Source organism: Salvelinus sp. IW2-2015, linkage group LG23 (genome assembly GCF_002910315.2).
Source record: "Salvelinus sp. IW2-2015 linkage group LG23, ASM291031v2, whole genome shotgun sequence".
NCBI lineage: Eukaryota > Metazoa > Chordata > Actinopteri > Salmoniformes > Salmonidae > Salvelinus > Salvelinus sp. IW2-2015.
The window spans coordinates 4853257-4870132 of NC_036863.1; the positions used below are offsets into that span (position 1 = coordinate 4853257).

The 16876-nt window shown below is 44.6% G+C and overlaps 1 protein-coding gene and 1 long non-coding RNA gene across 5 annotated transcripts in view; both read right to left on the reverse strand.

The window, feature by feature from the left end:
- Positions 1-16876, reverse strand: part of LOC111950790 (gamma-aminobutyric acid receptor subunit gamma-2) — a 94638-nt gene that overhangs the window by 10969 nt on the left and 66793 nt on the right. For 2 of the 3 annotated variants that reach the window (XM_023968673.2, XM_070434314.1), the window contains 2 exons: positions 10701-10906; positions 7364-7387 (listed from right to left, as the gene is read on the reverse strand). In XM_023968673.2, coding sequence (XP_023824441.1) covers positions 7364-7387; positions 10701-10906 — 230 coding nt within the window. The remainder of the gene's footprint in view (positions 1-7363; positions 7388-10700; positions 10907-16876) is intronic. The other variant, XM_070434315.1, reaches the window with a different exon arrangement.
- On the reverse strand, positions 8681-9237 carry LOC139022869 (uncharacterized). Of its 2 annotated transcripts, XR_011473935.1 has the most exons (4): positions 9152-9237; positions 8931-9078; positions 8773-8814; positions 8681-8735 (listed from the first exon to the last, which is right to left on the reverse strand). It is a non-coding gene; the product is annotated as an uncharacterized lncRNA (long non-coding RNA). The 2 variants fall into 2 exon arrangements; XR_011473934.1 differs by lacking the exon at positions 9152-9237 and having other exon boundaries at positions 8931-9134.

Consider the following 16876-nt stretch of genomic DNA (forward strand, 5'->3'; position numbering starts at 1 on the left):
TGCTTATGCTGGTGAATGCTTAGTGACCCAAAGCTTGCTTAATCAGTAAACAGAGTCTTTAATCAGTCCTTAAAGCAAACAATGATACTCCTGGAATAATAGCATAGGTAAAATCCCAAACAGTTGATACATGAACAATCCTCTCGTCAGTAGAGAGGGACGCGACTTGCGGACCGCGACCACGACTGCAGGGTCGCTTCAGGAAGGCACATGGCCGTAGCTGACATAGACACCTGCATCACACGCTAGCATTCTGAAGAAAGGCAAAAACACGACAGGGGAACAAGGACACAGAACAGCAACATCAAACAAGACACGAATCAAGGACAGAAGCGGAAAAGAGGGAAGAAATAGGGACCTAATCAGAAGGGCAAAATAGGGGACAGGTGTGAAAAGATAAATGAGGTAGTTAGGAGAATGAGAACGCTGGGAGCACGAACGGGAAGATAAGAAGAAGAGAGCGAGAGGAAGGGAGAGAAGGGAGGGGGAGAGAGAGGGATCGAAAAAGGGAAAGACCTAATCAAGACCACAGAAGAGGAAGCACAGGGACAAGACATGATGATCAAATGACAAAACATGGACCAGTACCCACCCAGCTCATGTCACCCATCGAGCGCCTTCTGGCGCACTCGAGGAGCGAACATCCTGGCGGAACGAGAAGAAATCACACAATCAACGACGGCTCTAGCAGTCCGATGAATGGAACCCAACTCCTCTCCTTCAGGACGTACACCCAATCTCCACCTAAGTATGGTGAAACCCGCCTCGAGAACGCAATGTCCATGATTTCCGTCTTGTACTTTGTACATATTATGGTGCCAGGCCTCGACAAGACGGGGGGCGGCGGATTGAAGCAGGAGGTATCGGAACGGGGGCGCCGAAGGATAAAGGCTTGACATCAGCGAGACATGGAGACAGGTCTCATTATCGCGCTGTCTGACTCTTGGTAACGACTAGATGTGCGGAAGAGCCAGTGCGACAGCACAAGGAGTGAACGCACTGAGGAGACACGGAACGACCAATGAACGCGGAGTCAAACTTGGCGAGAAGCTTGCTGCTGAAGCGGGCGAATACGGCTCTACAGTGGATGAGCTAACCAACTTCTCTGGAACGCGGCTCTTGACCATATACCTAGGACTCTTAATCCTACGTTTATCATTGGCGGCTCTCACAGTTGCCTCCTTATCCGTAAGGACTCCCTCAATACAAGCTGCAGACCTGACCCCCTCCAGGTGCGCTCACTCACGTTTTGGACTAAAAGCCCGTCCTCTGAGGATGGGAACGCTGGAACGCCTCGGCGAGCTGCGACGAGAACAAGGAGGGTGGTACCCAAGACTACTCTGAACGAGATAGCCCGAACCGTAGCAGCACGAAGGAAGCGTGATGGCTGTAGCGCTATTCTGCCCAGGGGAGCTGTTCTGCCCAAGACGCAGGGTTTCGAAAAGAAAGGCTTGCGTAATCTGCGACCAATCGATCTGATTGGCCCTTTCTGCTTGACCGTTAGACTGGGGATGAAACCCGGAAGAGAGACTTGACGGAAGCACAATCAAACGACAGAACTCCTCCAAAACGTTAACGTGAATTGCGGGCCTCTGTCTGAAAACGCGTCTAAACGGAGACATGAATTCTGAACACATTCTCAATGATGATTTGTGCCGTCTCCTTAGCGGAAGGAGCTTAGCGAGGGAATGAAATGTGCCGCCTTAGAGAACCTATCGATAACCATAAGAATCACAGTCTTCCCGCAGACGAAGGCAGACGCGTAATAAAGTCTTAAGGCGATGTGAGACCATGTCGAGAGAATGGGAAGCGGTCTGGACCGGCAGAGAAGAGACCTGACTTACGTCTGCGCGCAGTCCGACAAGCAGCCACGAAACGGCCGCTGTCACGCTCCTGAGTAGGCCACCAAAACGCTGGCGAATAGAAGCAAGCGTACCCGAACGCCGGGTGGCCAGCTAACTTGGCAGAGTGAGCCACTGAAGAACAGCAGACGAGTAGAGAAGGAACGAACAGAAGTTACTAGGACAAGCGCGCGGCGACGCAGTGTGAGTGAGTGCTTGCTTTACTGTCTCTCAATTCCCAGACAGTCAACCCGACAACACGCCCTTCAGGGAGAATCCCTCGGGTCGGTAGAAGCCACAGAAGAACTAAAGAGACGGGATAAGGCATCAGGTTGTGTTCTTATTTCCCGGGCGATAGGAAATCACGAACTCGAAACGAGCGAAAACAACGACCCCAACGAGCTTGACGTGCATTAAGTCGTTTGGCAAGAACGGATGTACTCAAGTTTCTATGGTCAGTCCAAACGACAAAAGGACGGTCGCCCCTCCAACCACTTCGCCATTCGCCTATGGCTAAGCGGATGGCGAGCAGTTCGCGGTTACCCACATATGTTGCGTTCCGATGGCACAGGCGATGAGAAAAGTAAGCGCAAGGATGACGCTTATCGTCAGAATGAAAGCGCCTGGGACAAATGGCTCTCCACGCCCACCTCTGAAGCGTCAACCTCGACAATGAATTGTTTAGTGACGTCAGGAGTAACAAGGATAGGAGCGGATGAAAACGCTTCTTGAGGAGATCAAAAGCTCCCTGGGCGAACCGGACCACTTAAAGCAAGTCTTGACAGAATCAGAGCTGTGAGAGGGGCAGCCACTTGACCGAAATTACGAATGAAAACGCCGATAAAATTAGCGAAACCAGGAAAGCGCTGCAACTCGACACGTGACTTAGGAACGGGCCAATCGCTGACAGCCTGGACCTTAGCGGGATCCATCTGAATGCTTCAGCGGAAATAACAGAACCGAGAAATGTGACAGAGGAGACATGAAAGGCGCACTTCTCAGCCTTCACGTAGAGACAATCTCTAAAAGGCGCTGGAGTACACGTCGAACGTGCTGAACATGAATCTCGTGGACGGTGAAAAAATCAGGATATCGTCAAGGTAAACGAAAACAAAGTGTTCAGCATGTCTCTCAGTACATCATTAACTAATGCCTGAAAGACAGCTGGAGCATTAGCGAGACGAACGGTAGAACCCGGTATTCAAAATGCCCTAACGGAGTGTTAAACGCCGTTTTCCACTCGTCCCCCCCTCTCTGATGCGCACGAGATGATACGTAGCGCTAAGGCCAACTGTAAGAACCTGGCTCCTGCAGAATCTCGAAGGCTGACGACATAAGGGAAGCGGATAACGATTCTTAACCGTTAGTCATTCAGCCCTCGATAATCCACGCAGGGGCGCAGAGTACCTCCTTCTTCTTAACAAAAAAAACCCCGCTCCGCGGGAGAAGAAGCACCACGGTACCGGCGTCGAGAGAAACAGACAGATAATCCTCGAGAGCCTTACGTTCGGAGCCGACAGAGAGTATAGTCTACCCCGAGGGGAGTGGTCCCCGGAAGGAGATCAATACAACAATCATACGACCGGTGAGGAGGAGAGAGTGGCTCTGGACCGACTGAAGACCGTGCGCAGATCATGATATTCCTCCGGCACTCCTGTCAAATCACCAGGTTCCCCCTGAGTAGAGGGACAGAAGAAACAGGAGGGATAGCAGCATTAAACACTTCACATGACAAGAAACGTTCCAGGATAGGATAGAATTACTAGACCAATTAATAGAAGGATTATGACATACTAGCCAGGGATGACCCAAAACAACAGTGTGTAAAGGTGAACCGAAAAATCAAAAAGGAATGGTCTCACTGTGGTTACCAGATACTGTGAGGTTAAAGGTAGTGTCTCACATCTGATACTGGGGAGAAGACTACCATCTAAGGCGAACATGGGCTGGGCTTCCCTAACTGTCTGAGAGGAATGTCATGTTTCCGAGCCCATGCTTCGTCCATAAAACAACCCTCAGCCCCAGAGTCTATCAAGGCACTGCAGGAAGCAGCCGAACCGTCCAGCGTAGATGGACCGACAAGGTAGTCAGGATCTTGATGGAGAGACCTGAGTAGTAGCGCTCACCAGTAGCCTCCGCTTACTGATGAGCTCTGGCTTTTACTGGACATGACATGACAAAATGTCCAGCAGAACCGCAATAGAGGCAAAGGCGGTTGGTGATTCTCCGTTCCCTCTCCTTAGTCGAGATGCGAATACCTCCCAGCTGCATGGGCTCAGTCTCTGAGCCGGTGAGGGAGGATGGTTGAGATGCGGAGAGGGGAACACCGTTAACGCGAGCCTCTTCCACGAGCCGGTGACAAGATCTACCCTCGTTCTATGCGGATGGCGAGTGCAATCAAAGAGTCCACGCTGGAAGGACCTCCCGGGAGAGAATCTCATCCTTAACCTCAGCGTGGAGTCCTCCAGAAAACGAGCGAGCAACGCCGGCTCGTTCCAGTCACTGGATGCAGCAAGAGTGCGAAACTCTATAGAGTAATCCGTTATGGATCGATCACCTTGACATAGGGAAGCCAGGCCCTGGAAGCCTCCTTCCCAAAACTGAACGATCAAAAACCCGTATCATCTCCTCTTTAAAGTTCTGATAAACGTTAGAACACTCAGCCCTTGCCTCCCAGATAGCTGTGCCCACTCCCGAGCCCGACCAGTAAGGAGTGATATGACGTAAGCGATCCGAGCTCTCTCTCTTGAGTATGTGTTGGGCTGGAGAGAGAACACAATATCACACTGGGTGAGAAAGGAGCGACACTCAGTGGGCTGCCCAGAGTAACAAGGTGGGTTATTAACCCTAGGTTCCGGAGACTCGGAAGACCAGGAAGTACTCGGTGGCACGAGACGAAGACTCTGAAACTGTCCTGAGAGATGCGAGACCTGAACGCCAGGGTCTCAACGGCATGACGAGCAGCAGACAATCCTGCTCGTGTCTGCCGAGCATTGCTCCCTGGATCTCGACGGCAGTGTTGCGAGAATCCGTAGTCGCTGGGTCCATTCTTGGTCGGATTCTTCTGTTTATGCTGGTGAATGAGGACCCAAAAGCGACTAATAGAAACAGAGTCTTTAATCCAGTCTTAAACAAACATATGACTCCTGGATAAATCATAGTAAATCCAAAACAGGAAACTGAAATCCTCTCGTCAGTAGAGAGGAACGACTGGAGCGCGACCACAGACTGCAGGTCGCTTCAGGAAGGCACAGGCCGTAGCTGACATAGACACCTGCTCACACCAGCATCTGAAGAAGGCAAAAACACGACAGGGCGGAACAAGGACACAGAACAGCAAACATCAAACAAGAATCGACAAGGACAGAAGCGGAAAACGAGGGAGAAATAGGGACTCTAATCAGAGGGCAAAATAGGGGACAGGTGTGAAAGAGTAAATGAGGTAGTTAGGAGAATGAGAAACAGCTGGGAGCAGGAACGGAACGATAGAGAGAGAGAGCGAGAGAGGGAGAAGGGAGGGGAGAGAGAGGGATAGAAAAAGGAAAGAACCTAATAAGACCAGCAGAGGGAAGCACAGGGACAAGACATGATGATCAAAGACAAAACATGACATATGAATAGCATTGAAAATGTCACCAATGGTCGAGAAATGAAGTAATAAAGTGGCTGCAGATAATTTTTTATAATTTTTTAAAGAATATAATGACAGTAAAACAGGTATGCTGTGTTTGGTGAGTAGTTAGCTAAAATGAGAAACTTTTTGTACTGCTAACATTTGCTTCCAGTCACTTTTGCTCGTTAATTCTGTAGAATCAGCAATGGCGCTGGTCCAATGAATTTGTTAATTTTCCAACGCTTCCGCATGGAATTATTACATTGTTTTAACCTTTTATCATCAACCTAGATTTGCACCAGGAAGCAGCATCAGGTCATGTGACTTGGTTCTCAAAGGGGGGGTTGCACGGGGGAAGGAAGCGTGTCGTGGAAGCTAGCTCAAGCAGAAGAGCAAACCCAGATCCTGCAGTGTGGCCGGGGTTTGCAAACAAAAGTGGMATAACCAGCTTTAACCGGATGAAGTAGACAACCTCTCAAAATGAATAATTGATGGAAACACTTAGGGCTCTATTCAATCCGCACCGTGGAAGTTCAGCTTTACAGGTTGAATATAGGCCTTCGTCTCCTACTCTGGATCCCTACCACTATAATCAAAGCTTAGTGTCAGCTATAGTTAATTTTTGTCCATTATTTAAAATAGCTATAAAAATGGCCTCACTTTAAATGGCTGGTTCAAATGTTTACCATACTTACAGTATCCTCTGACTAATAGTATTTAAATTCAGTCAAATTACCCCATTAAGATATGTTACACTTCCATATAATAGATTCAGGGTGATTCCRTTTTTTAAAGCACACCATCATCTTTACTTGAGTGTTAAATATACAGGTAACTGCCAAAATAAAGGAAACACCAACATAAAGCGTCTTAAGAGGGAATTGGGCCACCACAAGCCAGAACAACTTCAATGTATCTTACCATACATTCTACAAGCGTCTGGAACTCTATTGGAGGGATTCACATCATTCTTCCACAAGAAATTCCATTATTTGGTGTTTTGTTGATGGTGGTGGAAAACGCTGTCAGAGGCGCTGCTCCTGAATCTCCCATAAGTTCAAAATGGGTTGAGATCTGGTGACTGAGATGGCCATGGCATGTGCTTTACATCGTTTTCATGCTCATCAAACCATTCATTGACCTCTCGTGCCCTATGGATGGGCATTGTCATCCTATGGGGGCATRGCCATGGTAGCAGCATTGCCCAGTATTTTATACATGACCCTAAGCATGATGGGATGCTAATTGCTTAATTAACTCAGAAACCACACTTGTGTGGAAGCACTTGCTTTCAATATACTTTGTAAGCCTCACTTGAGTGTTTCCATTATTTTGGAAACAGTTACCTGTAGCTCTTCAGTAGCACCCTGTGCAACTGTGAGTGTTTTAGAGATTACTGGGGCTAAATCTACTCTGCTGCGTGTGGAGCCATTAAAATGATCACTACTAATTAGGCTTAACACAGTGTAGGGGTTGTCTATTTCAGTCTGTTAAGGCTCTGCTGATTCTATAGGAAGCGTCAGGTTAAAAGCCCCACAAACACACGGGTAGCTTAGCTTGACAGGGGAAATAGAGCTGGGACTGCTTTACTGTTAAAATTGCACMGTGTAAAAAATTAAATAAAAAGTCAGAACGAAACCATTTTGTAYCATCTTTTTACTAGCTGTGGACGTGTGTGGGCTGGTTATATGAGAGAGCAGAATGTTGTCATTACACAAGTACGTCTGGCTACCTCTGCACAGTGAGCGCTTTGTTTGGTGGTATTGCGGAAGACATTCTGAGGTGAAGGTAAAGAAAGGGTCTCTAAAACAGACATGTAGCAGTGAGGTACACTAGCTGGGTACAGAGACAGGCAAAATGCAGCAGACACATGCAGTCAATAGATGAAACTCAGACACAGGCAATATACCTTTGAGGAAAAGAGCCGGAGGAGCTTTTGTCCCAACAGGAAACAAAGAATATGTGGAATTAAAAGAGAACAACACAAAAAATAACAAATGTAAAAAGACCAACAGAGAGAACGTCTAAAGAAAATAACACCGTAGAAGTAGGAAGGGAACAACATACTGTCGAGACACACATACAGGAGGAAAATGCAGAACTGGATACATCAAATTGTGGACCAGGTTGATCCCCAGTCAATTCTACAAACTAGACATCAACGATTTAGGGACGATATTGATCCTAGTTGGGCTCAAAGCTGACCCGTTACACCAAGACAAGACAATGGCATTTTTTAAGCCCAGTAAAAGGCATTTTTATCTGAAAAACACATTGAACATGGATTTGTAGTACTTTATACTCTCAAACTACTGTATCTTCAAAAATGMTTTTTTACTGATTTTATTTCCTGTTAGTCCTGTTATTCCTAGTGGAATAACACATCAGTTAAAGTATGCATACATTTAACAGATTGATTATAAATACACTGTTGTTGTCTGTACCATTACTGTACCATCATAACATTGAAATAGGATATCATTATTTACTTATTTATATGTTAATTTTCAGAAAATGGTTAGATTCTTACACCTAAAACCCATGAGAAATGAAGATGGTTAGACCCTTACACCCAAAACCTATGAGACATGAACATGGTTAGACCCTTACACCCAAAACCTATGAGACATGAAAATGGTTAGACCATTACACCCAAGCGATGGAGACATGAGAATATGGTTAGACGAGAAATTACACCCGAAAAAAAGCCTATGATGACTTATTGAAACAGGAGTAAGACCCTCTCAGGCTAACACCAAAAACCTATGAGACATAGAAAAGCCTACGGTAACATAAGCCCACTTTAGACAGCAAAAACCATATCGCCAGACATGACACTAGGTTAGCCGCATTAACACCCACAACCGTAGATGAGATCATGAACCTGGTAATCAGCCCCTTAAACTCACAACACACTATGGAGACATGGAAAATGTGTTAAGACCGCATTAAAGCACCCAAAACTATTGAGACATGGAAAAGCTGTTAAGGACTACACCAAACCCCTATGAGAACATGACAGGGTTAGACTCCTTACACCCAAAACGTAACTGGAGACACTGAAATGCGTTAGACCAAACTTACACCCCAAACCTATGAGACATGAAAATGGTTAGACCCTTACACCAAAACCTATGAGACATGAACATGGTTAAACCTACACCCAAAAACCTATGAGAAACATGAAAAATGGTAGACCACTTACACCAAACCTTACTGCAAACATTTAAAATGGTTAGACCCTTACACCCAAAACCTATGAGACATGACACAGGTTAGACCTTACCCAAACCTATGAGACATGAACATGGTTAGGACCCTTACACCCAAAACCTATGAGACATGAAAATGGTTAGACCACTTACACCAAAACCTAATGCGACAATGAACATGGTTAGACCCTTATACACCCAAACCTATGAGACATGAAAAGTGAGTTCAACCCAAAAACCTACTTGACATGAACATGGTTAGACTTACACCCAAAACCTATGAGACATGAAAGAGGTTACCCAAAACCTATGAGACATGAAAAATGGTTAGACCCTTACACCCAAAACCTTTGAGCATGAAACATGGTTAGCCTTACACCCAAAACCTATGAGACATGAACATGGTTAGACCCTTACACCAAAAACCTATGAGACATAGAAAATGGCCTTACACCAAAAACCTATGAGAAATGACATGGTTAGACACCTTACACCCAAACTATGAGACATGAAAATGGTTAGGCCATTACACCCAAAACCTATGAGACATGAAAATGGTTAGCACCTTACACCAAAACTATGAGACGATGAACATGGTATAGACACTTACACCCAAAACCTATTGAGAAATGAAAATGGTTAGACCATACACCAAAACCTATGCACATTAAATTGGTTAGACCTTACACCAATAACCTATTGAGACATGAAAACGGTTAGACCCTAACACCCAAACCTATGAGACCTGAACATGGTTAGAATATACACCCAAAACCTATGAGACAATGAACATGGTTAGAACACCTATTACACCCAAACCTATGAGACAGAAAAATGTGTAAGACCATTAGCACCCAAAGACTATGAGACATGAAAATGGTTAAGATCCCAACAAACACATATGAGACAATGAAATGGGTTTGACCTTACACACCAAAAACCTATGAGACATGAAATGTTGAGTTACACCAAAACACTATGAGACATGAACATTGGTTAGCTTACACCCAAACTATAGAGATATGACAATGATAGCGTGACATTACACCCAAAACGTGTGCAGACCATTGAACAATGAGCCTCTACACCACAAAACCTCTGAAAGCATGGAAATGGTATAGACCTTACACCCCAAGAACCTATGAGACATGAAGATCGGTTACCCCTTACACCCAAAACCATATTGAGGACATGGAAAATGGTTAACTTACTCATCAAACTATGGAGAAATGAACAATGGTTAGACCTTAAACTCAAAACCTATGAGACATCTAAATGGTTAGACTCTTACACCCAAATCTATGAGACATGAAAATATGTTATTTCCTCGATTTCCTTTATTATTCATGAAGATCAAAAGGATGAAAGGCTTCTGCATCACAACTTGGCAGACCATGTGAAGAACCTCATTTAGAACCTCCCCTTAGAGATAGCAAACTGGCATTACACCTTCAGATCGTCTAAACTCATTCACCCAGCACACATTTATATCCAAAAGCAAATCTTACTTACAGAGAAGCTGAATCTGGAGCACTCCACACCCTGTTAAGTTCCCTAGCTAGCTAACTCTGGTGCTTTTACTTTAGCCGTCATGATGTTGTGGGGATTTGAAGCGCCGACACCTTCTGGTCATGTGACAAGGTTTTAAAATAGTACTGCACAGCTGTGGTATGGATTAAGGACAGGTTCTATGTCTCTCGTAGACTGCATGGCACGAGGTGGCCTCACAATGACTACTCCCATCAGAGAACCTAGTAGTAGTAGGCTTTGCATTACAGTAACACAGTAATACAGTGATTGGTGAGGCTTTCAGAGACTGGAAATAACTCCGTGTTTGGAGAGTGTTGTAATCCCCACCCTTTGACCTGGCCTATTCCTAATATAAACACATTCTCACAGGTAAGGTCAATATTCTTTGCAAACACATTAAGCTCAAAATGTGTCTGACATTTGTCTCAGCTATTCTGACCATTTTATCTTCACTACTTGAGTAGAGTCATTGTGTGCCCACTTTGTTTTGGATAAACGACTCACCGGGTTTTTCTTCTTCTTGTCCTTTTTTGTGCTTGGCTTCCTGTTGCTTACAAAGTAGTGCAGTGTTCCGTATTCTATCAGCGCGGCAAAGACGAAGATGAAGCATACGGACACAAAGAGGTCCATGGCCGTCACGTAGGACACCTTAGGCAGCGACTTCCTGGCTATGGTACTTAGCGTAGTCATGGTCAGCACAGTGGTGATGCCTGTCAATAGACCAGATGGCCAAGAGGGTCAGGCGAGGGTATAGAAAGGGTATAGAAAGGGTATAGAAAGGGTATAGAAAGGGTATAGAAAGGGTATAGAAAGGGTATAGCAACAAAAGATAACAGTATGCCATTCTTAGAGGGGTTTGATTTTAGGACTTGGGGAGTTGATGCAGTGGAGGCAATAAAACATGTAGGATATGTCGGAGACTAACAAAATAGAGTTGTGAGAGTGGTTCAGAGTATATATATATATATATATATATATATATAATTTTTGTATTGACCTCCCTAGTCTCAGAGATGTGAGAAAAAACTGACCAAAAATTCAAAGAAACTTTCTGTACAAAAATATATTCTCAGAGATGATTAGAATGGAGCAATCTCAGACTGGTTGAACAAAATACAATATGTATGATACACAGTTGGGATGTTTGAACTATTTTAGCATGCTGCACATATCTATTTTGAAGAGAGCTTGCTATTTGATCCTTATGGGTTTTAAATGAATKACATACTTTATGCAGGCAAAAACATGTGTGAGCTGGGTTATGCCAAAGTGCTTTCTCTGGTCATGTAACAGATCTAACAGAKACAGTATATTATCCATAATACTTCTCCAACAAATGAAAGGAATCCGAGGAAACGGTATCATTAAGTATAGTGATTAGAAATCAAGGCAGAGTATTCGAGTACTGGATTACACAAAACTAAAGGATTATGAAATGCAGAGTGTTTAATTGCAAACACTTGACACATTATGACGTACAGTTTCCTCATAATGGACGGCGTAGCAAGCAACTGTTGTGGTCCCTTGATCCACAATATACACTATATATACAAAATTATGTGGACACCCTTTCAAATTAGTGGATTAAGCTGTTTCAGCCACACCCGTTGTTGACAAGTACATCAAATTGAACACACAGCCATGCAATTTCCATAGACAAACATTGGCAGTATAATGGCGTTACTAAAGTGGTCAGTGACTTTTAACGTGGCACCGTCATAGGATGCCACCTTTCCAACAAGTCAGTTGGTAAACGTTCTGCTCTGCTAGAGCTGCCCCGGTCAACTGTAAGTGCTGTTATTGTGAAGTGGAAATGTCTAGCAGCAACAACGGCACAGCCGCAAAGTGTTAGGCCACACAAGTTCACCGAACAGGACCGCAGAGTGATGAAGTGCGTAAAAATCGTCTGTCCTCAGTTGCAACACTCACTACCGAGTTCCAAACTGCTTCTGGAAGCAATGTCAGCACAAGAACTGTTCGTCGGGAGCTTCATGAAATGGGTTTCCTTGGCCAAGCAGCCGCACACAAGCCTAACATCACAATGCGCAATGCCAAGCCTGGAAATGCGTTCTCTGGAGTGATGAATCACGCAGTCCGACGGGACAAATCTGGATTTGGCGGATGCCGGGAGAACGTTACCTGCCTCAATGCATAGTGACAACTGTAAMGTTTGGTGGAGGAGGAATAATGGTCTGGGGCTGTTTTTCATGGTTCTACATGGTACCTCAGTAGTGTTCTTGTGGCTGAATGAAAGCAAGTCCCCGCAGCAATGTTCCAACATCTAGTGGAAAGCCTTCCTAAAAGAGTGGAGGCTGTTAAAGCAGCAAAGGGGGGACCAACTCCATATTAATGCCCGAGGTTTTAGAATGAAATGTTCGATAAGCAGGTGTCCACATACTTTTGGTCATGTAGTGTATCTCTTCTTTCAWGTTCAGCCATACCATGCCTTACCACCAGCCATCTGGTGCAAAGGGATCAGTGTTCATTTTGGCTGCTATTTTATATTTAGTTTTAGTCTTAAAATATATTTGAGCCTTAGTCACACTTTAGTCATTTTATCCATCATTAGTTTTAGTTATTATTAATTGACTAAAACTCCGGACAATTTTAGTCAGTGCATTTTTCCCCCATTAAATAATTAATATTTACTTCTAACTTCCATCATGTGCACATTCAGATAGCCGTGTCCAACTAGGCCTACTATCCCTTTATACAACTGGCACATTGCTATTGTGGAAGATTGTAACCAAYACTAGCCATGATTTACTATATAGGCTACAAAGCCTTGGATACAGGTTAAACAATTTATGTATAGGCCTACAGCTCTTTCGTCCTAATCATAACCAATGAGAGAATCGCATTCCGTATTCTGCAAAGGCATGCATGCATGGACAATACAGATGAAAAGCAGCTTCATGTCAAATTGAATGTCCATGAGTCTTTTCGTCAACTAAAAATGAAAACTCATTTGTTAAAGTTATAAATTCAGCAAAAATGAAACGTCCCTTTTTCAGGACCCTGTCTTTCAAAGATAATTCGTAAAAATCCAAATAACTTCACAGATCTTCATTGTAAATGTTCAATGAACCATAAACAGTTAATGAACATGCACCWGTGGAACGGTCTATAAGACACTAACAGCTTATAGACGGTAGGCAATTAAGGTCACAGTTATGAAAACTTAGGACACTAAAGAGGTGTCACGTTCCTGACCTGTTTTCTGTTAGTTTTGTATGTGTTAGTTGGTCAGGACGTGAGTTTGGGTGGGCAGTCTATGTTTTCTGTTTCTATGTTGGTGAATGGGTACCTAATATGGTTCTCAATTAGAGGCAGGTGGTTTTCATCTCCTCTGATTGAGAATCATATTAAGTTAGGTAGTTTCACAGTGTTTGTTTGTGGGTGGTTGTCTCCTGTGTCTGTGTCTATGTTTGCACCATACGGGACTGTTTCGTTCGTTCGTTCGTTCGTCGTTTTGTTTGTAGTAAGTACTTGTTCGTTCGTTCTTCGTGTTTCATGTAAGTTCGTGGTCCAAGTCTGTCTACATTCGGTTTGTTATTTTGTTTAGTTGTCAAGTATAGTTCGTTTTGTCTTGTTCAATAAATTCATTATGTCTTATTCCAACGCTGCATTTTGGTTCAATCCATGCTCCTCCTCTTCGGATGAAGAGGAGGAGGAACGCCGTTACAAGAGGCCTTTCTACTGACTCTGAAAACCACCAAAAGAAAGATGCCCAGGGTCCCTGCTCATTTGCGTGAACGTGCCTTAGGCAWGCTGCAAGGAGGCATGAGKACTGCAGATGTGGCCAGGGCAATAAATGTCAATGTCCGTACTGTGAGACACCTATGACAGCGCTACAGGGAGACAGGACGGACAGCTGATCGTCCTCGCAGTGGCAGACCACGTGTAACAACACCTGCATAGGATTGGTACATCCGAACATCACACCTGCGGAACAGGTACAGTATGGCAACAACAACTGCCCAAGTTACACCAGGAACGATCCCTCCATCAGTGCTCAGACTGTCCGCAATAGGCTGAGAGAGGCTGGACTGAGGGCTTGTAGGCCTGTTGTAAGGCAGGTCCTCACCAGACATCACCGGCAACATCGTCGCCTATGGGCACAAACCCACCATCGCTGGACCAGACGGGGCAAAAAGTGCTCTTCAATGACGAGTCGCGGTTTTGTCCCACCAGGAGTGATGGTCGGATTCGCGTTTATCGTCGAAGGAATGAGCGTTACACCGAGGTCTGTACTCAGGGGCGGGATTGATTTGGAGGGTCCGTCATGGTCTGGGGCGGTGTGTCAAAGCATCATCGGACTGAGCTTGTTGTCATTGCAGGCAATCTCAACGCTGTGCTCACGTGGTACCCTTCCTGCAGGCTCATTCTGACATAACCCTCCAGCATGACAATGCCACCAGCCATACTGCTCATTCTGTTTGTGTTTTCCTGCAAGACATGAATGTCAGTGTTCTGCCATGGCCAGCGAAGAGCCCGGATCTCAATTCCATTGAGCACGTCTGGGACCTGTTGGATCGGAGGGTGAGAACTAGGGCCATTCCCCCCAGAAATGACCGGGAACTTGCAGCAAGAACTGGCAAATCTGGTGCAGTCCATGAGGAGGAGATGCACTGCAGAACTTAATGCAGCTGGTGGCCACACAAGATACTGAATGTTACTTTTTATTTTGACCCCCCCTTTGTTCAGGGTAACTTTATTCCATTTCTGTTAGTCAAATGTCTGTGGAACTTGTTCAGTTTATGTCTCAGTTGTTGAACCTTGTTATGTTCATACAAATATTTACACATGTTAAGTTTGCTGAAAATAAACGCAGTTGACAGTGAGAGGATGTTTCTTTTTTTGCTGTGTTTAGTTTTTTCCACAGCAACTCGTTTCATTATCATCATTCGTTGTCGTCAGGAAAAATAGGTTGTTGAGTAATATTTTTCATCATAGTTATTGTTGACGAAATTAACACTGCATGGGATCTTTGTCACTGAGACATGATGATGTGGAGGGAGATACCACACCAGTGGAAACCCTTTAACGTAGCACACAGATACTACARATGCGTGTTTAGTGAGTACAGCTACCAACATCCCTGCCTCAAACACACACCGCAGCTCCTCAACAAACCACTCTAATAGATCACGAGGGCTTTGCGGCTAATATTGTTTATTTGTGTCTATTTTTCATGCAAAACGAGAGACATCATCATGTCTCAAGATTAATGTTGCAATATCTATGGAGGTGCATGGAGTGATTGTCATATTTGGTTGGATGACACTGAAGGATTCAGAATAATGTGAAGCTAGCTAACCAACATTAACCTCCCTGTTATCTTTGGGAAGGAAATTAAGCCATTTGACTCCATTTTCATGTTGCTAGGCAATTCATTTTGTCCTAATATTTAATATGTAATGAAGATTATAAGATAACAATAATAAGATATGGACACCTGCAATAGATAAAAGAACAAGTTAACCTCTCACAGTAATAGGGTATAACATTGCTTCTAAAGGTGAAACGCCTCTTCTCTGATTGGAAGTGGAYGTCCGTGTTCTGGATTGATTTACACTCAGCAATGCTTCTAATGGTCCTGGTGAGGGCTTGTGTTCAGGTTTGAGAAGCTTGGAGAAGCAAGGAGCTGACTAAAGAATATGTAACTATAAGAGGACATACTCTGAAGTCGTCCGCCCTTCGGAGACAAGAGCGGGTTCAAAAGTTCACACATTCTGCAAAAAAAGTCCCCCTTTTTGCCTTAAGCAAAGTTGGCCACCTGTATTTTCACACTGAGGCTGCATCTCCCCTGCTGTGTTGCATAATGAATGTCTAATTAAGATATGTATAAAAACAGATGTGCCCGTCTGGGCTCATATCATCCAGAAGGACTAGTTACTGAAGCCTCTCTGGGTCGCTGAGGGGTGGTCCTGACCACAACAAGTCCTGTGTTATGAGAAGCACTGCTAGTGAACTTCACTGATAGTGCTGCAACGTTTTATTTATTTATTTTTTATTTTTTTTCCCTTGGGTCACTATATCTATTCTGCCAATTTGGATTGATCCCCTCTTCCACACGGGAACCCCACTACACGGAACCCCCACAACTTACGACGGAAACGCACGAGGTATCTACAAACGGACCCCAATCCCATGCTGCTACGACAGCCACATACCCGGCCAGCTGTCTGGATCGCCACGACCCAACCAACCTCTTACTCACTGACCCCTTATTGATCACTCGATTAGCATGCCTCTTCCTTAATGTAAATATGCCTTGTCCATTGCTGTTCTGGTAGTTTATTGGCTTATTTCACTGTAGAGATTCTAGCCCTGTTCACTATACCATACCAACCTCTCAGTTCCACCACCCACATATGCGATGACATCACCTGGTTTCAATGATGTTTCTAGAGACAAATATCTCTCTCATCATCACCAATACCTAGGTCTACCTCCACTGTATTCACATCCTACGCATACCTTTGTCGTACATTATTCTTTAAACTATTTTATCGCCCCAAAACCTCCTCTTACTCTCTGCTCCAGTAGCTCTAGGCGACCAATTCTCATAGCTTTTAGCCGTACCCTTATCCTACTTCCTCCTCTGTTCCTCTGTGATGTAGAGGTGAATCCAGGCCCTGCAGTACCTGGCTCCACTCCCTATTCCCCAGGCGCTC